This window comes from Nerophis ophidion, linkage group LG19 (assembly GCF_033978795.1).
Source record: "Nerophis ophidion isolate RoL-2023_Sa linkage group LG19, RoL_Noph_v1.0, whole genome shotgun sequence".
In the NCBI taxonomy this organism is placed as follows: Eukaryota; Metazoa; Chordata; class Actinopteri; order Syngnathiformes; family Syngnathidae; genus Nerophis; species Nerophis ophidion.
The window spans coordinates 19,936,635-19,963,285 of NC_084629.1; the positions used below are offsets into that span (position 1 = coordinate 19,936,635).

Sequence of the window (26,651 nt, forward strand, 5' to 3'; positions counted from 1 at the left end):
CTTGACCGATTTAAACAATTCCAACACCAACCAATTCAGCTCATGCCAGACATTCATGCTTCTAAGCATTTAAAAAAAATCCTGCTTCACCCCAAATTCTCAAGTTTCCAGGAAGTTCCCATTGAAACGAATGGGACATTCGTTTCAATGGGAACTTCCTGGAAATTCAATTTGCACAATTCCCATTTTTTTCAACCTATTCATACCATTCCAACATCAACCCATTCCACTCACCCTGAGCATTCAAACTAACACTTTCCCAAGTTCCAAACCAAATTCCAGTTTTCCTGGAAATTAACTCTTCAACATTCAAACTATTCTTACATTCATACTACACTCTGTCAGCATTTCAGTTCAACTTCAGCATTGGAGCATTCACAAGCACTTCCTTCAGGAATTGCCTCTTCCTATCGTTAGAAATCTAAGACAGCAATTGTGAAATCCATGTAATTCGAAACAAATGAGCTCACTCAGAAGAGAGTGTTTGTTTTGGTCTTTCCAGAGTCATCAAGCAGTGACAAGACGATAATCGACACTCACATTTTACATCATGTGACTTTACCAGTTGGGGACAGGTGTGTGTTTTCCACATCACACTGTCAGGTGATAATTAGCATCGTCAGCAGCTAAAAGACCAACAACAACAAAACATGTGGAATGTTGCATGACGCCAAGGTGTAGATGTTGGAAGTCCTCACGACCATAAAGACAGAGCCTGTTTGTCCCCAGCATGCAAACAGAAGACCGGAGACCACCGAGCACGCTCACAAAACCACAACAGACTTCAATGACAAGGTGGGACTCAAAACTCAAACAAACTTACTATACTGAATAATCATATTGAATAATAATAGAGTACCGGTAAATTATTTGTTTAATTAATTTTGTAAACTGTAAACATTTCAGTAGCTTTTACAGTCAAAAATTATTCTGTGTAGTAATTTGGTGTAAAAACCACCGTCAATTTCACAAGAAAATTCTGCCAGTTTCTTACCGTACATTTTTTTTTACAGTGTGGTAAAATGAACAATATAATTTCATAGGGGACGGCATGACGCAGTAGGGAGAGTGGCCGTGCCAGCAACCTGAGGGTTCCTGGTTCGATCCCCACCTTCTACCAACCTAGTCACGTCCGTTGTGTCCTTGAGCAAGACACTTCACCCTTGCTCCTGATGCATCGTGGTTAGGGCCTTGCATAGCAGCTCCCGCCATCAGTGTGTGAATGTGTGTATGTGGAAATAGTGTCAAAGCGCTTTGAGTACCTTGAAGGTAGAAAAGCGCTATACAAGTATAACACCCTTTTTTTTTTTAAGAACATTTACAAAAACTTATATATATGTAATACATATAATCAAAAGGTTTGTGACTGTAAAATGTTGTATTTCAAATATTTTAATGAGTTACATCATAATAATACTAATTGCAAGCAAAAAAGTGCAGATATGGTAAACTAATTGTATATTGGTTCACACACACACACACACGCACGCACGAACACACACACACACACACATATATATATATATATATATATATATATATATATATATATATATATATATATAAATATATATATATGTATATGTTTGTAAACTAATTAACTTATAATAACTGGTATTATTTTTTTATATAATTGATTAGAAAAAATAGTAATTATTACAATGACAACACAACTGATTGGTTATTCATCAAAAAGTAGTTCTTCTTTTACAAATATATATATATATATATATATATATGTACATACATATATATATATATATATATATGTACATACATACATATATATGTATATATATATATATGTACATACATACATATATATATATATATATATATATATATATATATATATATATATATATATATATATATATATATATATATAATATTTGTGTGTTTTTTCAGCTACCTGTGAGTGCACCTCCATCATGTCCTGCTTCCTTCTCTACCTGGCAGTGCTTGGCCTTCAGACAGGTATGACCACATAAAGATTGCTCCTCTTCCTCCCAAAACTGCAACAAAAAAAAAGTTTTTTTTTGTTAAACATGTTTCAACACTCAGGTGCTGGCGCAATGGACTGGACTTTTACCAGGTCTGGAGAGATGGACATCACCGACTGTCCCATCACATACTTCGGACAAAAGTACAACAAATTATATGTGAGAACTGCAAAGTCACTAAACCTAGGATGTCCAAATCCCGGCTAGTGGGACAATGTGATTTGTCCATTTACATTTTGCGCAAGTTCAATCACAAACATTTGGCTGTGGAAGGTGATTTTGGATCACATTTAGATAACCTTTGTCAATATTTGAAGCACAACATTTATTTATAGGACCCAATCCAAACAACCTTTCCTAGTCGGGGTGAAGAAAAAAAAAATTCAACCAGCACAAAATATCAACGCACATGGTCACATGTAACACACCCTGCTGCTTTAATGTTTTCGCCACTATTAAAAAAAAGAATACGTGCCACCACTATAAAAAAAAAAGATTGAATTTACACATTTAAATCCACTGCAAGGTATGATGGGTAAAATGCAGAATGCTCTCCCTGCACTTGTCCATGTTTGACTTTTAGCTGCTTGGTATTTCTGCTTGATTACAAAGCTTTAAAGAGCTCATCACAGAAGAAAAAGTAGTCGTTGAACTTTCACATACGCTTAATATCAAATTATAATTATATTAATTATTTATTATAATATGTAGACACACACACACACAAACACACACACACACACACACACCCACACCCACACCCACACACACACACACACACATTATCGTTGTGGTTTGTGCAGCCCTTTGAGGCATTTGTGAATAAGGACTATTCAAATGAACTTGGATTGATATATATGATTACTGCATTGCACACTCTTGGCATTCTCTCGATGGGTTTCAAGAGGTAGTTACCTGAAATCGTTTTCCAATAGTCTTGAAGAAGTTAGCTCATCGAGAGAATGCCAAGAGTGTGCAAAGCAGTAATCAGAGCAAAGGGTGGCTATTTTGAAGAAACTAGAATATAAAACATGTTTTCAGTTATTTCACCATTTTTTTGTTAAGTACGTAACTCCACATGTGTTCATTCATAGTTTTGATGCCTTCAGTGACAATCTACAATGTAAATAGTCATGAAAATGTATATACATACTGTACATATATATACATATATATATATATATATATATGTATATATACACATATACAGATATATACATTCAAATACATACATATATATATATATATATATATATACATACACACACACACATATATATATATATACATACACATATATATATACATACAAACCCCGTTTCCATATGAGTTGGGAAATTGTGTTAGATGTAAATATAAACGGAATACAATGATTTGCAAATCCTTTTCAACCCATATTCAGTTGGATATGCTACAAAGACAACATATTTGATGTTCAAACTGATAAACACTTTTTTTTGTTGCAAATAATCATTAACTTTAGAATTTGATGCCAGCAACACGTGACAAAGAAGTTGGGAAAGGTGGCAATAAATACTGATAAAGTTGATGAATGCTCATTAAACACGTATTTGGAACATCCCACAGGTGTGCAGGCTAATTGGGAACAGGTGGGTGCCATGATGGTCTGTAAAAGCTGCTTTGTGAACAAATGCATGAGAAAATTGTCAAACAGTTTAAGAACAACATTTCTCAACGGGCCATTGCAAGGAATTTAGGAATTTCACCCTCTACGGTCTGTAATACCATCAAAAGGTTCAGAGAATCTGGAGAAATCACTGCACGTAAGCGATAATATAACAGACCTTCGTTCCCTCAGGCGGTACTGCATCAAAAAGCGACATCAGTGTGTAAAGGATATCACTACATGGGCTCAGGAACACTTCAGAAAACCACTGTCAGTAACTACAGTTTGTCGCTACATCTGTAAGTGCAAATTAAAACTACTGTGAAAAGCCAAAGCCATTCATCAACGACACCCAGAAACCCCGCCGGCTTAACTGGGCCCGAGGTAAGCTAAGATGGACTGCTGCAAAGTAGGAAAGTGTTCTGTGGTCTGACGAGTCCACATTTCAAATAGTTTTTGGAATCGGTGAATGTCGTGTCCTCAGGACCAAAGAGGAAAAGAACCATCAGGACTGTTCTAGGTGCAAAGTTGAAAAGCCAGCATCTGTGATGGTATGGGGGTGTATTAGTGCCCAAGGCATGGGTAACTTACACATCTGTGAAGGCACCATTAATGCTGAATGGTCCATACAGGTTTTGGAACAACATATGTTGCCATCCAAGCAACGTTATCATGGACTCTCTTGCCTATTTCAGCAAGACAATGCCAAGTCACTTGTTACAACAGCGTGGCTTCATAGTAAAAGAGTGCGGGTACTAGACTGGCTTGCCTGTAGTCCAGACCTGTCTCCCATTGAAAATGTGTGGCATATTATGAAGCCTAAAATACCACATCGGAGACCCCGGACTGTTGAACAACTTAAGCTGTACATAAAACAAGAATGGGAAAGAATTCCACCTGAAAATCTTAAAAAAATGTGTCTCCTCAGTTCCCAAAGGTTTATTGAGTGTTGTTAAAAGAAAACGTGATGAAACACAGTGGTGAACATGCCCTTTTCCAACTACTGTGTCACGTGTTGCAGCCATGAAATTCTAAGTTAATTATTATTTGCAAAAAAAAAATAAAGTTTATGAGTTTGAACATCAAATATATTGTCTTTGTAGTGTATTCAATTGAATATGGGTTGAAAAGGATTTGCAAATCATTGTATTCCGTTTGTATTTACATCTAACACAATTTCCCAACTTATATGGAAACGGGGTTTGTACATACATACATATATACATATATATATATATATATATATATATATATATATATATATATATATATATATATATATGTATATATATATACAGTATATATACATATTTCGGTTCGGTACGTACCTCAGTTTAGAGGTCACGGTTCGGTTAATTTTCAGTACTGTAAGAAAACAACATAATATACATTTTTGGGTTGTTACCAAATTTGTAAACAATGGCATAACATACATATACACACAGGGTCCATTGCCAAAGTTAATATGGTCAACATATATAAAATAAAAAATAAGTTAAGATAAGGCTCAGAATGGTTTCTTAACAAAACCTTCCTACATATCAAGCGCCTGGCTAACTTGGCAGTAAGAGGATTTATGGGCTTTTTGTTCTTCCAACATAGAAGTGGGTCAAAATCTAGTTTTTAATGCAATACAGCAACCCCCTGCGACCCCGAACGGGACAAGCGGTAGAAAATGGATGGATGGATGGACGGTCTTAAATCTGCTGCTATAAAAACATTTGTTATTGCTTCAGCCCTGCCTGACTCGCCGAGGAGAGGCTGCTTGAATGCGGTGGTGACGCTTCAAAGGAGTTGGCATGTATGACGTGCTGGCAGAAGCGTACCCTACTGCTGCTGAACAATGTCGGCAAACCTCTGTCCTCCATTGTTGTAATGCACCGCGCAGCCAAAGTGTTCCCAAACGGGAGATGTTAACGAGGCAGGATGGTCTTCCAGCTCTGGCTTTTGCATGTTGTCCTAGCCCGGTCGCTGCTAGCCTGACGTGTGTTGTGCCTCGCTCTGCATTGTTTACACAACCTGCGGTGCGATACATAATATGTCCGTATGGAAACTCGTTCGGTACACCTCCGAACCGTACTGAAATCCCCGTACCGAAACAGTTCAATACAAATACACGTACCGTTACCCCCCTAATAAATAAATATATATATACATATAAATATATATATATATATATATATATTTCCATCAATTTTCTACCGCTTATTCCCTTTGGGGTCGCGGGGGTGCTGGTGCCTATCCACGGGGGTGCTGGTGACTATCTCAGCAACAATCGGGCGGAAGGCAGTGTACACCCTGGACAAGTCGCCACCCCATTGCAGGGCCAACACAGATAGACAGACAACATTCACAGTCACATTCACACACTAGGGCCAATTTAGTGTTGCCAATCAATATACATACATAAATACACACACACATATATATATATATATATATATATATATATATATATATATATATATATATATGTAGGTGTGGGAAAAAATCACATTCAACATTTGACGTTACTATGGGGAGTTTTGACGGAGCAGAAACGTGCGAACTCGTTGGGAGTTTCCTCCTCTCCCAGCTTGCTAGCCTCAACCTGAACCTTGGTATTTACCGTGATGACGGACTGGCAGTGTGCCGCGCCTCGCCAAGGAGCAGCGAGAACACCAAGAAGCGCATATGCCAAATCTTCAAAGAAAATGGCCTACGGATCACGATTGAAGCCAACAAGCAAACCGTCAACTTCCTCGACGTCACTTTCAACCTGAGAAATAACAGCTACCAACCATTCACGAAACCCAACACAACACTCCAATACGTGCACCACGACAGCAACCACCCACCCACCACCACGAAAAGAATACCTACCGGAATTAATAAAAGGCTATCGATGCTGTCATCCAGCAAAGCTGAATTCGACCAAGCAACCCCCCCGTACCAGAAAGCACTTGATGAAAGCGGATACAACTTCACCCTCACCTATGAACCCACCCCAGGAAACCAACCAAAAAAGAGCAGAAAACGAAACAACATCATCTGGTACAATCCGCCATTCAGCAAAGACGTCTCAACCAACATCGGCCGCAAGTTCCTCACTCTGATCGACAAACACTTCCCCAAAGGCAACACCCTAAGAAAAATATTCAACAAGAACAACATTAAATTGAGCTACAGCTGTATGAATAACATGCAACAAATCATTTCAAACCACAACAAAGCAATTGCAAAAGGACTGCCTACCCCCAGACTAAACGACTCTGAAACCAATAATGAATGTAACTGTCGCAAGAAACCTGATTGCCCTCTCAACGGAAGGTGCTTACAGACATCAGTCGTTTACCAAGCAAAGGTAATACGCAAGGACATTAACACATCCGACACGTACGTAGGATTAACCGAAGGAGCGTTCAAAACAAGATGGAATAATCACAACGCCTCCTTTAGAAACCAGACTTTGCAGAATTCTACAGAACTCAGCAAACACATTTGGAACCTCAAAGACAATAATGTTGAATATTCAATAACATGGCAAATTCTTGCATCCAGCACACCTTACAACAGTGGTAATAAAAGATGCCACCTATGCTTAAAAGAGAAACTGTTTATTATATATCATCCAGATCTATCATCCCTCAACAAGCGCAGTGAAATCATTTCAAGATGCCGCCATAGACGGAAACACCTCCTAGGTAACACATGAGCCAATCACCACACCCTACGCCTGCTTGTACCCACCCACTCTGTGCTCTATATAAACCATTGTATGTGAATGCTTCCATTAAAATCTCCTGATGATTGAGGGAACCCCTCATGAAACAGATCTGTAGAGATGAAGTAGTCTTGTGATTTTTTCCCACACCTACATATTGCGCTCTACCACGGTATCGAGCACTATTCTCTGGATAATCCAATCAAGACATATATATATATATATATATATATATATATATATATATATACATATATATATATATATATATAAATATATATAAATATATATATATATATATATACTGTATATATATATATATATATATATATATATACACTGTATATATATATATATATATATATATATATATATATATATATATATACATATTGCATGCAGCATGCAGCCGACTTTTGGCCCCTGACCAAATTCTTTTAGCCAAACGCAACCCCCCAGGTCAAAAAGTTTGGACACCCCTGCACTAAACAGTTAAGGCAAACTCTTGTAATTACACTTCACTACCACAAAGGGCACCTACAACAACACAGCTTTCACCATTTCCTATTTTTACATGACAAAAGGCGGCGTTCAACGACAACCGCTTTGCACTCTGCTTCAACGGCGCCTACGAAGAGGGCGCCCAAAACGACTGCATCGTGATGTCGGGAGGGACGGCGGACAGAGGCAACTGGTCCGTACTCGCACACGAGATACCAACGGGATCCGGGGTCCATAAGATGTTGCCAGCACTGAAGCATGCCGGGAAGTGTGTCAACGTGATACCTTTGAAAGATCATCAATATTCTGAGGTAGGTTTCTAAGGTTAGCTAACCTCACAAAATGTCGCTGTTGTTTATTTATTTACTTACATGTTGACAGATTCAACAAGTGGAACTGGGCAACTTCGGAGCGCAAGCCATTCTGGCTATCAGGACTTATTCTGGATACACAGACACGGATCTTGTAAGAGAAGCACCAGTTTCCTCAGAAAACACCGGTCTTGTCACAGCAGCATGGAAAAAAAAAGAAAATAAATAGTCTAAGTTGATCCATGTTCAAAAGGACTAACCATTTGTAGTCTTTGCAGCAAAGTGTAGGGCAAAGGTGAGGCAGAAAGGTTGGGACGGTATGTGATCTAGCAGGTGCTTGCTTTTAACCAGGCGTGCCCATTACGTCGATCGCGAGGAGTGTGCCAGTCGATTGTGGAGGCTGTGTCAGTCGATCGCCAAGGGTGTGTCAGTCGATCACGGGGGGTGTGTCAGTCGATCGCCAAGGGTGTGTCAGTCGATCGCAGAGGGTGTGTCAGTCGATCGCCAAGGGTGTGTCAGTCGATCGCGGAGGGTGTGTCAGTCGATCGCGGAGGGTGTGTCAGTCAATCGTGGAAGGTGTGTCAGTCGATCGCAAAGGCCGTGTCAGTCGATCACAAAAGGTGTGTCAGTCGGATAGCGGGAAGTGTGTCAGTCGGATCGCAGCGGGTGTGTCAGTCGATCGTGGAGGGTGAGTCAGTCAATTGCGCAGTGTCAGTCGATCGCGAAAAGTGTGTCAGTCGATCGCGGACGGTGTATCAGTCGATCACGAAGGGGTCTGTCAGTCCATCGCCAAGGGTGTGTCAGTCTATCGTCGAGGGTGTGTCAGTCGATCGCGGAGGGTGTGTCAGTCGATCGTGGAAGGTGTGTCAGTTGATCACCAAGGGTGTTCAGTCGATCGCCGAGGGTGTGTCAGTCAATCGTCAAGGGTGTGTCAGTCAATCGCTAGCCAGGCATTAAAAAAATAGACCTAAAAATTAGCGATCATCAATCTTCACCAAGACGTCACTTTCGTCACTTGATTGATATTCACGGCATCTGAGGGTCTTGTGAGATGATGCTGGCTGCTGCTGCCAGATCATTATTAAGTAAAAACGACGGACAAGAAGGCAAGAAACACTTTTTAATTTCAAGAGACTCTCGCGCCTCACCTGCTGTCAAAACTCTAAAGGCCGACTGCACAGTTCCTGTCTTCACAATAAAAGCACTGCTTCATCCTGCCTGCATTAACAAAATAAGAGTCTCAGAAAGCCAGCGTGCACGAGCTAGCAAGCTATGGAGTTTGCCACCAATGTTATTTCTTGTAAAGTGTATAAAAAGGAGTATGGAAGATGGACAAATAAGATGCCAAAAGCCAACCACTTTCATGTGGTATTGGACAGAAAGGAAGACTATTTTCTCCTCCATTTGAAAATTTGGATGTTATCAGCATTACTGTCTGATTCCGATCAATGCAAGTCATCAGAATTAGGTAATACACCAACTTATAATCTTGTCTTCATAGAAAAAAAAGGAATCTATATGTGTTAAACATGCTTGTATTATCATTAAACAGCTTGAACGTGTTAACAAAAACCTCTCTTTCATAAATAAATCAATATAAATGATATATATGAATGAAGTTAATTCCCCGCGACTTGGTCAATTGAAAAGTAGCTTGCCTGCAGAAAAAGTGTGGGCACCCCTGCTTTAAACAAACAGCAGCGGACAGCGTCAACATGTCAGCTCAAGTTAAGAACACTATCAGGATGGGTAAGGTTTCTCAGACGGGTTAGGGAAATAAATAAACGGGGTTGTCTTCTTTAGGAGCACTTTTTCATCACAATTTGCCCCAAAGTGATTGGCGCCTACCCACTTGATACAAAATAGTCAATGAACTCAGGAATCGACTAACAAAGGTCCCAAATTACCCCAAAATGACTATCTTCCTTTAAAGGTCATAAAGTGCCCCAAAATACGCTTAGCTTTAAAAGTTCCGGTGCCCAAGAATAAAAAAAATTACCAAAAGAGTCCGGGGGCAGAGCATAGAACCAGGGGACCTTTTTGAGTACCCAATTTTAATCACTGGGACCATTTTGGGATCTCCCCAGACCCATTCAGGGCCTAAATTGGTACAATTGGGACCTCAGTACGGTGGGAAAGATACTTTTTCTAATCATGTTAAAGAGTGACCTGTATTAACAATTGAATCCTTGAATTCAAAGTTTAATAGAACTCCAAAGACATTAGTGCCCCAAATCCCAGAGCACCTCATTGGTTTAGGGCAGGGGTCGGCAACCCAAAATGTTGAAAGAGCCCTCCGTATTGGACCAAAAATACTAAAAACATAACCGTCCGAAGTCGCAAAAAATTAAAAGCCTTACATAAGTGTTATAATGAAGGCAACACACGGTGTAAGTGTTTATATTAGCCTACTATCAAAATGACTGTGTCGCAGGCTGACGCAAATCTTCATTGACAGAAATGTTGGAATTTTATATCTAATCTACACATTATTACAACATTGGAAAACATTAGTAAAATGGAGGTATCTCAGAGGGTGAGGTAACTACTGGAAATTACTAGCTTAGAATGGCCATATGCATAGATGTGTGAGTCCATGAATTGATTAACTTGGACCCCGACTTGAAGTTGAAAAACTTATTCGGGTGTTACCATTTAGCGGTCAATTGTACGGAATTTGTACTGAACTGTGCAATCTACTAATAAAAGTATCAATCAATCAATCAATCAATCAATCCACTTCATAGGAAACGGCAGGCTATCTTCTTCTAATGGATTTCTGACAATCCTTGCAAGCTGGGTAATGAATGTTTGCTGGGGTCTGGAACAATATGGCACACACATAACCATCAGAAAAGCAGCCAATATTATATACAGATTGTGTCATGAGACATGCAAATATATATTAAATACAGAGAGGACCTGCGATGAGGTGGCGACTTGTCCAAGGTGTACACTGCCTTCCGCCCGATTGTAGCTGTGATAAGCACCAGCGCCTCCCGTGACCCCAAAGGGAATAAGCGGTAGAAAATTGATGGATGGATATAGAGAGGACATAAGTAAAATAAATAAAATTAACTCAAATATACCTACAAACGAGGCAAATTGATGCAATATGTACATACAGCTAGCCTAAATAGCATGTTAGCATAGATTAGCTTGCAGTCATTCAGTGACCAAATATGCCTGATTAGCACTCCACACAAGTCGATAACATCAAGAAACCTCACCTTTGTGCATTCACGCACAGCATAAAACGTTTGGTGGACAAAATGAGACAAATAAGGAGTGGCATAAAACACGTCTTTCTGTGACAGCATCAAAAAAAGCTGTACATTGAAACAAACTGCTGCGTTGCAGTCCACACGACTACGGTGAGTTTTTAGGACCGCTAAAATTAGAAGGACAAAACAGCGCTCAACAAACACTCATATCAGTGAAGCATAAACACAAACATATTAAACAGCGGGCTTTCTAACAATTAGAAAGGTTTGTGTTGTGTTTGACAGAAACCATATTAAAACAAAAATATATTTTTCCCTAATCTTCTTTAGTTTTCATACATTTTTGAAAAAGCTCCAAGGAGCCACAAGGGCACTAGCCGCATGTGGCTACAGAGTTGTGGGTTGCCGACCCCCGGTTTAGGGCATGGAAATATACAGTATGTTGCAACGTTGGACAGATTGTCTTCGCCTGATATCTTCTACTGGATACAAATGTCGTTGGTCCAGGTGGCATATGCACAGGTAAAAGGCCAAACGGTTTCCAAGCACGTGTTTCAAGCCAACGAGACGAGCATGGGCGTCATCACAGACATGAGCGGATGCCGACTCTCAGGTCAGCTGATCCAATAGCTCATGGAGCCGGTTTAAAACAAGGAAACGCCAACCAAATCTCCCAAATGGCAGGTTCTGTTTACATGATCAATACCACCATTAGAAACCCAGACGTCTGCGCTACCGTCACGTGCGACGTGAATGGTCTCGCCACCGTGGTCAGCGATTGTGTACCGATGCACCACTGCCAAGGCAATGGCAGGTAAATCCACAACAAGCCCAGATGATTTATTCAAACCATTGTCTTTGCATACCTGTATCTATTCCATCAGCTGCGCCTTTGACGCCATGTGCACTTTGACCGCCTCCACGGTCATCGATTTTGTCGGCCGCGTTCACACTGTGACTGACCGTTGCGGATACACTCTGATGAAGTCCGAGGCCGTCCCAAACATCCGGATCCAGGGCGTATTCAAGGAGCGGCGCCGCAAGGACGTCAGCTTCTTGGACCATGTGATTGTGCACCTGGACAAGCAAGATGCTAAGTTGAAGCTACTACAAGGTGGCCGAGTGGAGGTAAGAGTTCATCTCCACTACAGAAAGATCACTTCACTGAGATGTCTATTGTGGTCTTCTGTCGCTGTCAAGATAAATGAAATTTCCCAAGCCCTCGACACCACAGCTACAGTTGTCCATGGAGTGGAACTAACCAAGGGCCAGAGCGGAGTGACTGTTAAAATATCGCAGTCCAACTACACAGTTACAGTCTTCTTTGATGGCAACACGGTGCAGATCCACCTGAAGGGTATGAACAGAAGTCATTATTGTTTACTGAAAGGATACTTATTATGCATATCCAACATTTTTAACCAATTGGTACCTGCTTTTGTTTATTTGAGATCTTCATAACTATGGCGGAGATGCTCATAAAACAATCCCGCCTTCCTTCATACTTCCTTCAAACGAGCTATTTGGAATTTTCCCCAATTGTGACGTCAGCTGACATCTCCATACGTGGAAGAAAAGTACTCAAAGTGGTTCGCGCAATTTTGCTATTTCGGTCTGACGCTCTAGTTAGTAAGCTTCTTCTTTTTTTTTCAATCCCCTTGATGTGGACCAAACTGGTTCCTACATACAGCACATTCTCTGATGTTTACTTTTCTTGTACAAAACCCAAAACCAGTGAAGTTGGCAGGTTGTGTAAATGGAAAATAAAAACAGAATACATCCATCCATCCATTTCCTACCGCTTATCCTTCCTGGGGTCGTGGGGGGTGCTGGAGCCTATCTCAGCTACAATCGGGCGGAAGGCGGACTACATCTGGACAAGTCACCACCTCATCGCAGGGCCAACACAGGTGGACAGTACAATGATTTGCAAATCCTTTTCAACCTATATTCAATTGAATGAACTGCAAAGACAAGATATGTAATGTTCGAACTGAGAAACTTAATTTTTTGCAATTATTAGCTTATTTGGAATGTGATCCATGCAATATGTTTCAAAAAAGTGGCAAAAAGAACTAAAAAACTTGAGGAATGCTCATCAAACACTTATTTGGAACATCCCACAGATGAACAAGCTAATTGGGAACAGGTGGGTGCCATGGTTGGGTATACAGTAAAAGCAACTTCCATGAAATGTTCAGTAATTCACAAACAAATTGTTTTTGGAAACTGTGGATGTCGTTTCTTCCGGACCAAAGAGGGAAATAACCAACCGGACTGTTATTTGTGACATGTTCAAAAGCCAGCATCTGTGACGGTACGGGGGTGTATTAGTGCGCAAGGCATGTGAAGGCACCAAAAATGTTGAAAGGTACATACAGGTTTTGGAGCAACATATGATGCCATCCAAGAAATGTCTTTTTCATGGACGCCCCTGCATATTTCAGCAAGACAATGCCAAGCCACATTCTGCACGTGTTACAACAGCGTAGCTTTGTAGTAAAAGACTCGACTAGCCTGCCTGTAATCTGTCTCCCATTGAAAATGTGTGGCACAATATAAAGCGTCAAATACAACAACGGAGACCCTGGACTGTTGCCAAACATTTACTGAGTGTTGTTGAAAGGAAAGGCCATGTAACACAGTTGTAAAAATGTGCCAACTTTTTTGCAATGTGTTGCTGCCATTAAATTCTAAGTTAATGATTATTTGCAAAAACAAAAGAAGTTTCTCAGTTCAAACATTAAAAATCATGTCTTTGCAGTCTATAGGTTGAAAAGGATTTGCAAATCATTGTATTCTGTTTTTATTTACGAATTACACAACGTGCCAACTTCACTGGTTTTGGGTTTTGTACAAATTAGTGCATAGGTCAGTCAGTAGACTGGCTATTGAAGCCCTCAAAATTACATCATGGATGATGGGGAGAAGACGCTGTCAATGTGGCGGCACGTAAATAAGACCGCCCACAAAATGATCAGTGACCCAATCCTGGAGATGCACTGTCCAGAGGACTCAGCCTAATGGTCTATGCACCTCTGAAATCTACATGAATCCTTGTTTAATGGCACGGTCTAGCTTAGGAAGTTTGAAATATCTGGCGTTTGTTGTTCAAATATGTATGGACCAAATCCTATAGGCATAGTAGCTCAATTGCATGGTACAGCAGAACCTGCTTAAATTTGTCCTGCTCATGCTGCCAACCATATTGTATAACCCATCAAGTACAACATGTTATTATTATTATCATCAAAAAGCTGATGTGGACATATATGATCGACTGCTTTTAAGCATAAAAATTGAAAACCAGAGGGGTCACTTCAATGAAAAATGGTTCCATATATTTCGCTATTTGTTGTATCATTGTCATCGACATCTACAGCAAGTCATTATTGCTAAGCCACTTGCCAGTTACACGGCATCAACACATGCATGCAGTGACTTCCTGTTCAGTCCAAAATATTTTAACAGGTGAAAGTGCAGCTGCCGTGCATGGATTATGTGGAAATTCCTCCGTGGATTTGAGTGAGGAGAGAGTCTCAGAGCACAGCATTGCTGGGTGTGAGACACAACATGAAGAAGCTAAGGATGGAATGATCAACTGCAACGCTTCGACTGAATGGTAAACACTTGTTTCAAAAGAACACATTAAATACTTGCGAGTGACGGGGTTTTCATGTCTGCTTGGTAGGTGTCAACTCATGTGGCAAGATCCGTTCACTCGGTGCCACATGCAAATCGACCCTGAGCCCTTCGTTTCGGCCTGCATCAGCAATTTGTGCCAGTCCCCCGCAGTGGATGGCCTCAAATGCCACTTGATGGAGGCCTATGCCAGAGCCTGTCGCCAGCAAAACAACATCACAGTGGAGGACTGGAGGTCGACGGCTGGATGCGGTAAGGAGATTGCAATAGAAGGTTCTTGCCAACAAAATCCAGCAATAACCAATTTTTGAGAAAGTTAACTGGAGTTAAAACTCATATAAGAGTAACCGGGACTACACGCTGTCCTAGTACTACTACTAGTAAGAATGTAGGACTCTATGAGTACTATCAATCAATCAATCAATGTTTACTTATATAGCCCTAAATCACTAGTGTCTCAAAGGGCTGCACAAACCACTACGACATCCTCGGTGGGCCCACATAAGGGCAAGGAAAACTCACACCCAGTGGGACATCGGTGACAATAATGACCCAGTGGGACGTCGGTGACAATGATGACTATGAGAACCTTGGAGAGGAGGAAAGCAATGGATGTCGAGCGGGTCTAACATGATACTGTGAAAGTTCAATCCATAATGGATCCAACACAGTCGCGAGAGTCCAGTCCAAAGCGGATCCAACACAGCAGCGAGAGTCCCGTTCACAGCGGAGCCAGCAGGAAACCATCCCAAGCGGAGGCGGATCAGCAGCGCAGAGATGTCCCCAGCCGATACACAGGCGAGCAGTACATGGCCACCGGATCGGACCGGACTCCCTCCACAAAGGAGAGTGGGACATAGAAGAAAAAGAAAAGAAACGGCAGATCAACTGGTCTAAAAAGGGAGTTTATTTAAAGGCTAGAGCATACAAATGAGTTTTAAGGTGAGACTTAAATGCTTCTACTGAGGTGGCATCTCGAACTGTTACCGGGAGGGCATTCCAGAGTACTGGAGCCCGAAATGAAAAAGCTCTACAGCCCGCAGACTTTTTTTGGGCTTTGGGAATCACTAATAAGCCGGAGTCCTTTGAACGCAGATTTCTTGCCGGGACATATGGTACAATACAATCGGCAAGATAGGATGGAGCTAGACCGTGTAGTATTTTATACGTAAGTAGTAAAACCTTAAAGTCACATCTTAAGTGCACAGGAAGCCAGTGCAGGTGAGCCAGTACAGGCGTAATGTGATCAAACTTTCTTGTTCTTGTCAAAAGTCTAGCAGCCGCATTTTGTACCAACTGTAATCTTTTAATGCTAGACATGGGGAGACCCGAAAATAATACGTTACAGTAATCAAGACGAGACGTAACAAACGCATGGATAATGATCTCAGCGTCTTTAGTGGACAGAATGGAGCGAATTTTAGCGATATTGCGGAGATGAAAGAAGGCCGTTTTAGTAACGCTTTTAATGTGTGCCTCAAAGGAGAGAGTTGGGTCGAAGATAATACCCAGATTCTTTACCTTGTCGCCTTGTTTAATTGTTTGGTTGTCAAATGTTAGAGTTGTATTATTAATTTGTGTTTTGATACGTTCTAATAAAATATTATGATCGACAGTATCGAAAGCAGCGCTAAGATCGAGGAGCAGCAACATAAATGACGCATCAGAATCCATCGTTAGCAATAGATCATTAGTCATTTTTGCGAGGGCTGTCTCCGTGGAGTGATTTGCCCTGAAACCGGATTGAAAGGTTTCACATAGATTGTTAGACGCTAAGTGTTCATTTAACTGCTTCGCAACAATTTTTTCAAGGATTTTTTAAATAAAGGGAAGGTGAGACACAGGTCGGTAGTTTACCATGAGGTCAGGATCGAGGTTAGGTCTTTTAAGAAGAGGATGAATAACCGCTTTTTTGAATGCTAGGGGAACAGTGCCCGAGGAAAGTGATAAGTTTATAATATTTAGCACTGATGGACCTAATAATACAAAGAGCTCCTTGATCAGTTTCCCAGGAAGAGGGTCAAGTAAACATGTTGTTTGTTTTATTCCATTTACACGTTGTAACAATTCCTCTAATGTTATTTCCTCAAAACGAGAGAAACTATTTTGGAGGGCAGTATCCGCCGTATATACAATCGTGTCAGTGTTAATAGAACCCCGTTGTAGCTGGGACGCATTGTCTTTAATCTCCTTTCTAATGACTTCAATTTTCTTACTAAAGAATTGCATAAAGTCATCAGCTGAGTGGGTGGAGCTACTGGAAGGAGTCCCTTGTTGGGTTAGCGATGCTACCATACTAAACAAAAATGTAGGATCGTTTTTATTACGGTGGATGAGATTTGAGTAATATTTAGCTTTAGCTAAGGTAAGCATGCGTTTATAAGTTATTAAACCATCACTCCATGCTTGATGGTGCACCTCAAGTTTAGTCGTGCGCCATTTGCGTTCCAGCTTTCTGCACAATAATTTCTGAGCTCTAGTTTCTTCTGTAAACCACGGGGTGCGCTTTTTTGGAGCCTTTTTTAACTTTAGCGGTGCTATGTTATCAATGGTTTCGCGCAGGGCGTCGTTAAAGTTGTTAGTGAGGTTATCAATAGAGCCCACATACTTTGGGAATGGTGCCATTACCGAGGGCAGTAGGTAAGCAAGAGTTGTCGTTGTGGCCGTATTAATGTTGCGGCTGCTATAGCAGTTATTATTATTATTAGTTTGACGAACATGCGTCTGAACCTCGAATTTTATAAGGTAATGATCGGACAATACTTTAGTGTACGGGAGTATCGTAACTTTGGAAACGGTGATACCCCTGACAAGCACTAGGTCTATCGTATTACCGTTGCGATGCGTGGGTTCATTTATTATTTGTGTGAGACCACAGCTATCAATTATAGTCTGGAGCGCTACGCACGGTGGGTCCGATGGGGTATTCATATGGATATTAAAGTCCCCCATTATGATTATATTATCGGCGTGTGTCACTAGATCAGCAACGAACTCTGAGAATTCATTGATAAAGTCTGAATAGGGCCCTGGGGGCGGTAGATAACAGCCAGGTGTAGAGGGAGCGGTGTGACAGACTTCATAGTAAGCACCTCAAACGATTTATATTTATTATTTATGTTAGGACTAAGGTTAAAGTTTTCGTTGTATATTAGTGCGACCCCCCAACCCCTTTTAAGCGGACGGGCAATATGCGCATGTGTAAAGTTAGGAGGACATGCCTCATTTAGCGCAAAAAAGTCGTTTGGTTTAAGCCAGGTTTCGCTGAGACCGATGACGTTAAGATTGTTGTCTCTGATAATATCATTAACTAACAACGTTTTGGGAGACAATGATCTTATGTTTAAAAAACCTATATTATAGGTAGTCGGCTGTTTTAGGGAATTTTTGATCAAATTATCCGTAGTAGCAATATTAATAATGTTGTGTTTATTATGCCCAGTGCATTCAGTATAATTACGACCATATCTAGGAATTGATACGACGGGAATTTTCCGATTGTTTGATTGTTGCTTTGATAAACTGCACTCATCATGGTTAGCCACCTCAGTAACGGGGATTTTCCGATTGTTTGTTTGTTGCTTTGATAAACTGCACGCATCATAGTTAGCCACCTCGGTAAAACACACGTCCAACTCTGAAACACTCAAAGCAGAAAAAACTTGTTCTAATTTAACAGACTCCTTACCCAGACCAGTAGTCTCGCATCCTTTATTTAAATCCGGCTGCAGGATGGAGGGAAGTGGTGTTCTGTGGGGATTAGCCTTCTGCTTTTTTTAAGCCCCGCTCGGCATCCGCGTTTCCGATCACACCGCTGGCGTCTGCTCCGTAGACGGCCCCCGCTGCTTCACAGGCCGCTGGATGTAGCCGCCGAAGTATTCCCATGCTAGTTAGCACGTCGAACAAGCACGCGTCTATCAGTCCAAAAGGGTCGGGAATTGGCGAGGGAAAAACACATTCAGTCTCATTAATTCAGAAACGTCACTTTTTTTAAGAGGTTGCAAAGTGTTGGCAACATCCTTTGGTATTTGTGTTACAGCTGCCGGTCCTGAGGCCATGTGCCGGGACAAGTTCTGCAGCGATCACGAGTTCTGCGGCGTGAGCTACGACGGAAAAGCTCATTGTCTTTGCCGGGCTCTTCTTGCATCAGACTATAGATCCAAAGACAAGTTTGGTATGTCCACGACAACGCTCAGCAACCTAGATTGGTTTTAGAAGCTGAAATGCATCCATACCGTCTTTTGCTGTGTAAAACTCAGGTGAGCCGGCAGTTTGCAGCCATACATCTGCTTCCGTGACCATGTACTGTTGCCTTCTGTTGGAGAAGGGCATCGACTACACAAGGCTACACCTCAACGACGAGAGCTGCAAAGGTGACATTGACGATAAGAACCACATGGTGTCGTTCAACTTTGATAGGGACCACACATGTGGAGCAATCATCAAGGTTTGTATCTGACTTCCTGCCTTATTATAAAACAAAACGATTTGGTTTGATTGCATCGAGAACATTAACAACGCCTGGGCATATGTAACCCTATAGGCAAACTCGAGCAAAATAACCTACAAAAATGTCATCATGACACCCAACATCTCCAGTGTAGTGACACGTTACAGTAACGTGCAGATGGATTTCTCCTGCCATTTTGACCAACCAGACCCAGAGGGCCTGTCCATCAAAATCAAAGACAGGTGCGTGGTTGGTGTCTCTTTCCGTAGCTGCAACTTGGGACATGTTTCATAAGATATTGTTTGTGCTTTTGCTTGGCAGCCCAGTGATTAAACACCTCACATCAGGCGAGTGGGATTACACCCTGACCCTGAGTGCATACACCGATCCCGGAAGAACACAACCCATAGAGTCGAGTACAGGAGTTCTGCTCAATGAGAAAATCTGGGTGGAGATCAAGGCGTATGGATTGGAGGGAAACGCCCTCGCTATAGTGACCGAATCCTGCTGGGCTACAGATCAATTGTCTTCAAATGGGAGCATTCGTTACGATCTCATCACTGCAGGGTGAGTTGTGCTGAGAGGCCAACAAAGATTATGTTGCTGGCTGCCCAGGCCATGTCTTCACTCCTGTGTCTGAGTAGATGTCCTAATCCTGCCGACTCAACGGTGGACATTGAAGGCAACGGGCAGGGAACGTCCAACTACTTCTCCTTCAACATGTTCAGATTCTTGGGTAGAGACAGCGAAATCTTCCTACACTGCAGAGTAGACCTGTGTGTGCAACAGGGAGACTCGTGCATCCAGGTAATTTGGAGTTTCCCATTTTACCAAGTCCATAAAACACAAGCGCTTAACTGTCTGTATTCAAAATACTCTCTTCAGGTGTGCAACCCGGCAGCAAGGAGGCGCAGATCTCTCCCGACCATTGACGCCGAAGGAGATCCTTCCATAGTTACCATGGCTTGGGCCTAATCAGGTGAACTACACCTGCGATGTATTTATGTTTATAACAGAAACGAGGATGGGATCTAAGTTCCCATCCTCACCTATGACTGAAAGGACAAGATCACAGGTACAAGTGGCCGAAATTAGTTTCCTCCGCCGGGGGGGCGGGGCTCTCACTTAGAGATTGGGTGAAAAGCTCTGTCATCTGGGAGCAGCTCAAAGTAAAGCCGCTGCTCCTCCACATCGATAGGAGCCAGATGAGGTGGTTTGGGCATCTGGTCAGGATGCCCCCTGAACCCTTTCTTAGGGAGGTGTTTAGGGCACGTCCGACTGGTAGGAGGCCACGGGGAAGACCAAGGAAGCGTTGGGAAGTGTATGTCTCCCGGCTGGCCTGGGAACGCCTTGGGATCCCCCGGGAGAGCTGGACGAAATTGCTGGGGAGAGGGAAGTCTGGGCTTTCCTGCTTAGGCTGCTGCCCCCAAGACACGACTATGGATAAGCGGAAGAAGATGGATGGATGGATGGAATAGAAACGCAATAACCAGTCATTCGAAATGCCAATACGATACAAAATAAAGTATCTCAAGACAGTTTGCCGGCAAAGGCTAAAAAAACACCCTCTACACTAGAAAGCGCAAACGGAAGCCTCAGTGTGGGGACAGAGTGTAAATCAAGAAAGAAGATAAGACAAAGACATTGGTGAAGGTCTGTTTTGTGGTCTTCCCAGTCCATACCCAAGTCTGTTTGGACCCATTAATGCACTAAATGGTGTCTCGTTATACCATGGCTGGCGATACAACAAGTATTATGGTAACGACCAATAATGTTATGTCAGTAGCCCTAAGGCAGGAAAAACAAGAATTTATGTTCCAGTTGATGCTGAACCAGAAGGACTACTTGATGGAAAAGAGCTGACACTTTTATGTTCCAGTTGATGCTGAACCAGAAGGAGTACTTGATGGAAAAGAGCTGACACTTCCAACACAGGACCTCCTGCCTTCTAAACAAAAATATTGCTATGGTTTAAGAGAAAAATCTGGAAGCTGGTTTATTGTCAAAGTATTTAGTGGTAAAACTCACAGGATCAAAGGGTTGATTTGAAAACTTTGTAAAACTTATTGGCTTGTGGATGCCCCCACTGGTTGAACCCAGCCTTACATCATCCAAAATGAAGATGGTTGAAGGTGGCTGGGGGAGGAGGATGGAGTTAAATGTTGGCACCATCCTCACTTTCTCTCTGATTCCTGCAATGGAGGAAGTGGAACTCTGCTTCCCGCAGGTCAACAACTTTTTGCACCATCCATCCATTTTCTACCGATTATTTCCTTTTAGGGGTCACGGGGGGCCCTGGCGCCTATCTCAGCTACAATCGGGCGGAAGGCTGGGTATACCCTGGACAAGTCGCCACCTCATTGAGGGCCAAGGACCAGTTTAACGTATGCATTATTTTCACGGACTGGCTTTCCACATGTGGCAGATAAAAACAGCGAAAAAAATTAGCATGAGAAATCAACTCACTCTAACGCCGAAGTAGTGAGAGCCCTGGGTGCGTTTCTTTGGGAAGAGATGTTGTCCGGCACGTTAATGGCATATACTATACACCAATGTTTCTTAACCAGTGTTGGGCTGCGAGTGCCCCCTAGAATTGTCCGCCCTGAGATCGGTAGGTCGTGAGTTCAAATCCCGGCTGAGTCATACCAAAGACTATAAAAATGGGACCCATTACCTCCCTGCTTGGTAGTCAGCATTAAGGGTTGGAATTGGGGGTTAAATCACCAAAAATGATTCCCGGGCACGGCACCGCTGCTGCCCACTGCTCCCCTCACCTCCCAGGGGGTGATCAAGGGTGATGGGTCAAATGCAGAGAATAATTTGGCCACACCTAGTGTGTGTGTGACAATCATTGGTACTTTAACTTTAACTTTAAATATATGTGTTTTTCAGCTGTGGTCCACATAGGCAGCAGCGGCACAGCAGTTGTAATACATTTTTCCACCACTTGTGGCAGTAATGACAAAATAAAACAAGCATAAGTCTGGTGCTAATGTCATAGAGACATTTCTTAAGCGCAAAAATTATGACTAAAGTAGTGAAGCTGTATTTTCATTTTCACTTCAATTTTATTGACAGTTTAGTTAAGAAACATATTTATTATTAGTTTATTCATTTTATCACAACATAATACATATTGTATGTAAATGTATTGTTTATTTGGTTAGTACTTTAAATCAGCCAGACCTAAACCTAAGGTTTATTTGTTGAATCAAGAATATAATCTTTGTGATTAACACATGCTTTCATATAATTTGACAAGGAAATAAACTATAAGTAGGTTAGACATAACTATTGAATATGATCAAGATCAAGAGTAAGAGGAGCAGTGGTCCCCGTGCTCCTCTGTAGTGGAAAGGTTGGGTCCCGAGGTCAAAAAGGTTTAAGAACCCCTGCTATATTCAATGACCCTGCAGGGTACTGTAACAAAGGAGTTGTAAGTTGCATCTATTAAAAAGCTTATTGGTGTGTTTAGTGGGACAGGCAAAAGTTAAATTGGAGAAAATGCAGTAATTTATAAATTAACTAATGTTTCTTTGCGGCACAGTAGCAAATTCGTCACAGTCTCTGGACTGGTGGTTTGGGACCACTGCTCCACATGATCTCTGCTCTCACCGCTGCCCTCAACATGCTGGTCATAGTCGCCATCGCTCACTTCAAGTAGTTGATTTTAGCTCCTGTTATTTAATAGTGGTTGATTCCCGCACAAGTTCAAGTGTTTGTCTGAATTTAGAAGAAAAAAATATGGTTTTGTTCCTGTAATGCTTTTCATTCGTTACTCACTTTGTGCTTTTCTCTCTCTGTGGCAGGCAAAGTTACACCCCCACCAACTTCATCCTCCTCTCGTTGACAATCTCTGATTTCCCTGTGAGATTCCTGCTGTTCTGCCAGAGTTTCTCTAACTGCTACGTTGCAATTTGCGACCCTCTGGGCTACTCCACCAAAGTCACCCCTCAAAAGGACCCGGTTGTGCGTTTGTTTGTGCTGGCTGTGCTCCCCTCATTTTTCTCACGTTGATGCTTCTGAACAAACTCTTGCAAGGGGACATCTTGCCAACCTGCTACGGTCAATGCTTTACTTTAAGCAGCTTGGTTGAGTTGACGGTGGACATGGTGGTGACCTTCATTGTCTCCATCACAACCATTGTGCTTTTGTACTTGAGTGTTCTTGGCGGCCCAGATCCAGATCCGCACCATGCGTGCCGGGCTATCCCAGCAGCAAGGCTTCCAGAAGAGAGAAGTGAAAGCGGCCTCGACTTTGGGGGTGGTGGTGGGGACTTCTCAGGGGTGCCTCTGGCCGTATTACTTCTACATGATGTCAGGGGGGCCGACAACGAGCAGAAAATGTGGCTTCAACCTTTCCTGGTGTGTTTGTTCTACCTGAACTCCTGCCTCAACCCTCTCATCTATGCCTTCTTCTACCCGTGGTTCAGGAAATCTGTCAAACTCATCCTCACGCTTCAGATACTCTAACGTGGCTCCTAGGGTGTCAAAATAATGCATTAAAATAAAAAGTAATCGCACTGTTGCAAATAAATGCAACATTATTGTACGGTTGTATTATTTGACGTTACTGAGTGAACATGCTACTGCAGTGTAAAACCTGCATGTGAGACGTAAAATGGTGTGATGGGATGTGTGACGACCTGTCTTTCCTACAAATAATCTCTGTCTCACTTAACAGTAAAAAAATACATAATCATACAATTTTTTTTGTCCAATTAAATCATTTTTTTGTATTTTTCCGATGTTTGATATACAGTACACCTTTGTATCTAAATGTGTATGTGTGCATATTTATGAGTATATATAAAAATATATATATATATATATATATATATATATATATATATATATATATATACACATATATATATATACCCCTAATGTATAGTTGAGGTTTCTGTGGTTTATCCATTATACAGTGCTCTATAACGGGGTAGAGTGGAATATACGTTAGGTCAGAAAAAACACAAAGGCTGTATCATCCCTACAAGCCTGTTTCGCAGGTTTCCCGGATTTTATACACATAAAATCCCCTGACTAGCAGGGAAACCTGCAAAACAGGCTTGTACGGGTGATATAGCCTTTGTGTTTTTTCTGACCTAACGTACTGTATATTCCGCTGTACCCCGGTATTGAACACTGTATAACGGATAAACCACAGAGACCTCAACTATAAATTAGGGGTGTGGGAAAAAATCGATTTGAATTTGAATCGCGATTCTCACATTGAGCGATTCAGAATCGATTCTCTCTTTTTTTTTAAATCGATTTTGAATTTATTTTTTTTTTTCCTATTTTTTTTAATCAATCCAACAAAACAATACACAGCAATACCATAACAATGCAATCCAATTCCAAGACCAAACCTGACCCAGCAACACTCAGAACTGCAATAAACAGAGCAATTGAGAGGAGACACAAACACGACACAGAACAAAAGTAGTGAAACAAAAATGAATATTATCAACAACGGTATCATTATTAGTTATAATTTCAGCATAGTAGTGATTGAAAATCCCTCATTGACATTATCATTAGACATTTATAAAAGAAAAAAAAGAGCAATAGTGTCACAGTGGCTTACACTTGCATCGCATCTCATAAGCTTGACAACACACTGTGTCCAATGTTTTCACAAAGATAAAATAAGTCATATTTTTGGTTTGTTTAATAGTTAAAACAAATTTACATTATTGCAATCAGTTGAAAAAACATTTTCCTTTACAACTATAAAAGCTTTTTACAAAAATATACTACTCTGCTAGCATGTCAGCAGACTGGGGTAGATCCTGCTGAAATCCTATGTATTGAATGAATAGAGAATAATTTTAAATTGGGAAAAAAAAATCTTTTTTGAATCGAATCGTGACTCCAAGAATCAATACTGAATCGAATCGTGGGACACCCAAAGATTTGCAGCCCTACTATGTATATATATATATATATACATGTACATGCTTTTTAATTGGAACTACATGACAATCTTGATGACTATTATAATTTGTATCTTTCTTTTCTTTGTTTATTTTGAATTGTTCTTGTCAGCATGCATCTAACTTTTCATTTAGTGGCCCCATCTTCTTGTAAACCATTGTTTATTGTCTAATAATTGTGTGTGCCATGTTTTAATCAGGGAACAACGTTAATATATATTTGATGAAACGTGATTATATGCATGAGTGTATGTATGCGTATTTCAATGAAGCTCAAGATCAGAGCCCAATGTCTCCTTGTTTTACTATATCTTGTATTTGAGTTTGTTTATAGGGTTAGGCGAAACAAGTGCTCATCTTCAGCCTAAACCCTTTCGGTCAGTAAAACTGTCAATCTATGAATTCATGGATGTAAAATTATTTGTTGTCCACTGACCGAAGAAATAATAAACTGAACTAAAACTAAATTAAACCCAAGAAAACAAAGACTCAAGACAGCCATGACATTATGTTCTTTACAAGTGTATAGTACAGGCCAAAAGTTTGGACACACTTTCTCTTTATTTTCATGACTATTTACATTGTAGATAGTCACTGAAGGCATCAAAAGTATGACACCTTTAAAGTGAAAAAACATTTCAGGCGACTATCTCTTTAAGCTCATTGAGAGAATGCCAAGAGTGTGCAAAGCAGTAATCAGAGCAAAGGGTGGCTATTTTGAAGAAACTAGAATATAAAACATGTTTACAGTTATTTCACCTTTTTTTGTTAAGTACTTAACTCCACATGTGTTCATTCATGCCTTCAGTGACAATCTACAATGTAAACAGTCATGAAAATAAAGAAAACCCATTGAAATAATGTGTCCACATTTTTGACCTGTACTGTATATACGTATACATACACACATCCATCCATTTCTACCGCTTGTCCCTTTCGGGGTTGCTGGAGCCTATCTCAGCTGCATTCAGGCGGAAGGCGGCGTACACCCTGGACAAGTCGCCACCACATCACAGGGCCAACACAGATAGACAGACAACAGTCACACACTAGGGCCAATTTTAGTGTTGCCAATCAACCTATCCCCAGGTGCATGTCTTTGGAGGTGGGAGGAAGCCGGAGTACCCGGAGGGAACCCACGCAGTCACGGGGAGAACATGCAAACTCCACACAGAAAGATCCCGAGTCCGGGATCACACAGCATGTGTGATTTGAATTTTTTTAAATGCCGGTTCAGTGCCTTTTAACGCCA

The 26,651-nt window shown here is 41.3% G+C and overlaps 2 protein-coding genes and 1 pseudogene across 3 annotated transcripts in view; 2 read left to right on the forward strand and 1 right to left on the reverse strand.

Annotated features, from left to right (window-relative positions):
* The window catches only part of LOC133538140 (trace amine-associated receptor 13c-like), a 60,660-nt gene that overhangs the window by 11,559 nt on the left and 22,450 nt on the right, over positions 1-26,651 (reverse strand). For both annotated transcript variants that reach the window (XM_061879481.1, XM_061879482.1), the window contains exon 5: positions 1,913-2,015. The gene's annotated coding sequence lies outside the window, so the exon portion shown is untranslated. The remainder of the gene's footprint in view (positions 1-1,912; positions 2,016-26,651) is intronic.
* LOC133538138 (alpha-tectorin-like) lies at positions 475-23,403 on the forward strand. Its single transcript, XM_061879478.1, has 18 exons — positions 475-795; positions 1,909-1,977; positions 2,065-2,162; positions 7,918-8,145; positions 8,216-8,299; positions 11,877-11,982; positions 12,054-12,183; positions 12,254-12,497; positions 12,570-12,726; positions 14,841-14,991; positions 15,061-15,263; positions 19,051-19,185; positions 19,271-19,458; positions 19,555-19,703; positions 19,783-20,028; positions 20,106-20,268; positions 20,347-20,440; positions 23,271-23,403. Exons 2-17 carry the CDS (start codon positions 1,932-1,934, stop codon positions 20,434-20,436), a joined length of 2,418 nt encoding a protein of 805 aa, XP_061735462.1. The 5' UTR covers positions 475-795; positions 1,909-1,931; the 3' UTR covers positions 20,437-20,440; positions 23,271-23,403.
* LOC133537834 (trace amine-associated receptor 1-like) lies at positions 21,578-24,242 on the forward strand (annotated as a pseudogene).

What these genes read in the sequence shown, in the direction of transcription:
- LOC133538138 (XM_061879478.1), top strand. Translation starts at nt 1,932, where the DNA reads ATGTCCTGCTTCCTTCTCTACCTGGCAGTGCTTGGCCTTCAGACAG. An exon ending in GAGCGGATGCCGACTCTCAG is followed by an intron (nt 11,983 to 12,053) that starts GTCAGCTGATCC and finishes CCCAAATGGCAG; the next exon opens with GTTCTGTTTACATGATCAAT. An exon ending in TGCAACGCTTCGACTGAATG is followed by an intron (nt 14,992 to 15,060) that starts GTAAACACTTGT and finishes TCTGCTTGGTAG; the next exon opens with GTGTCAACTCATGTGGCAAG.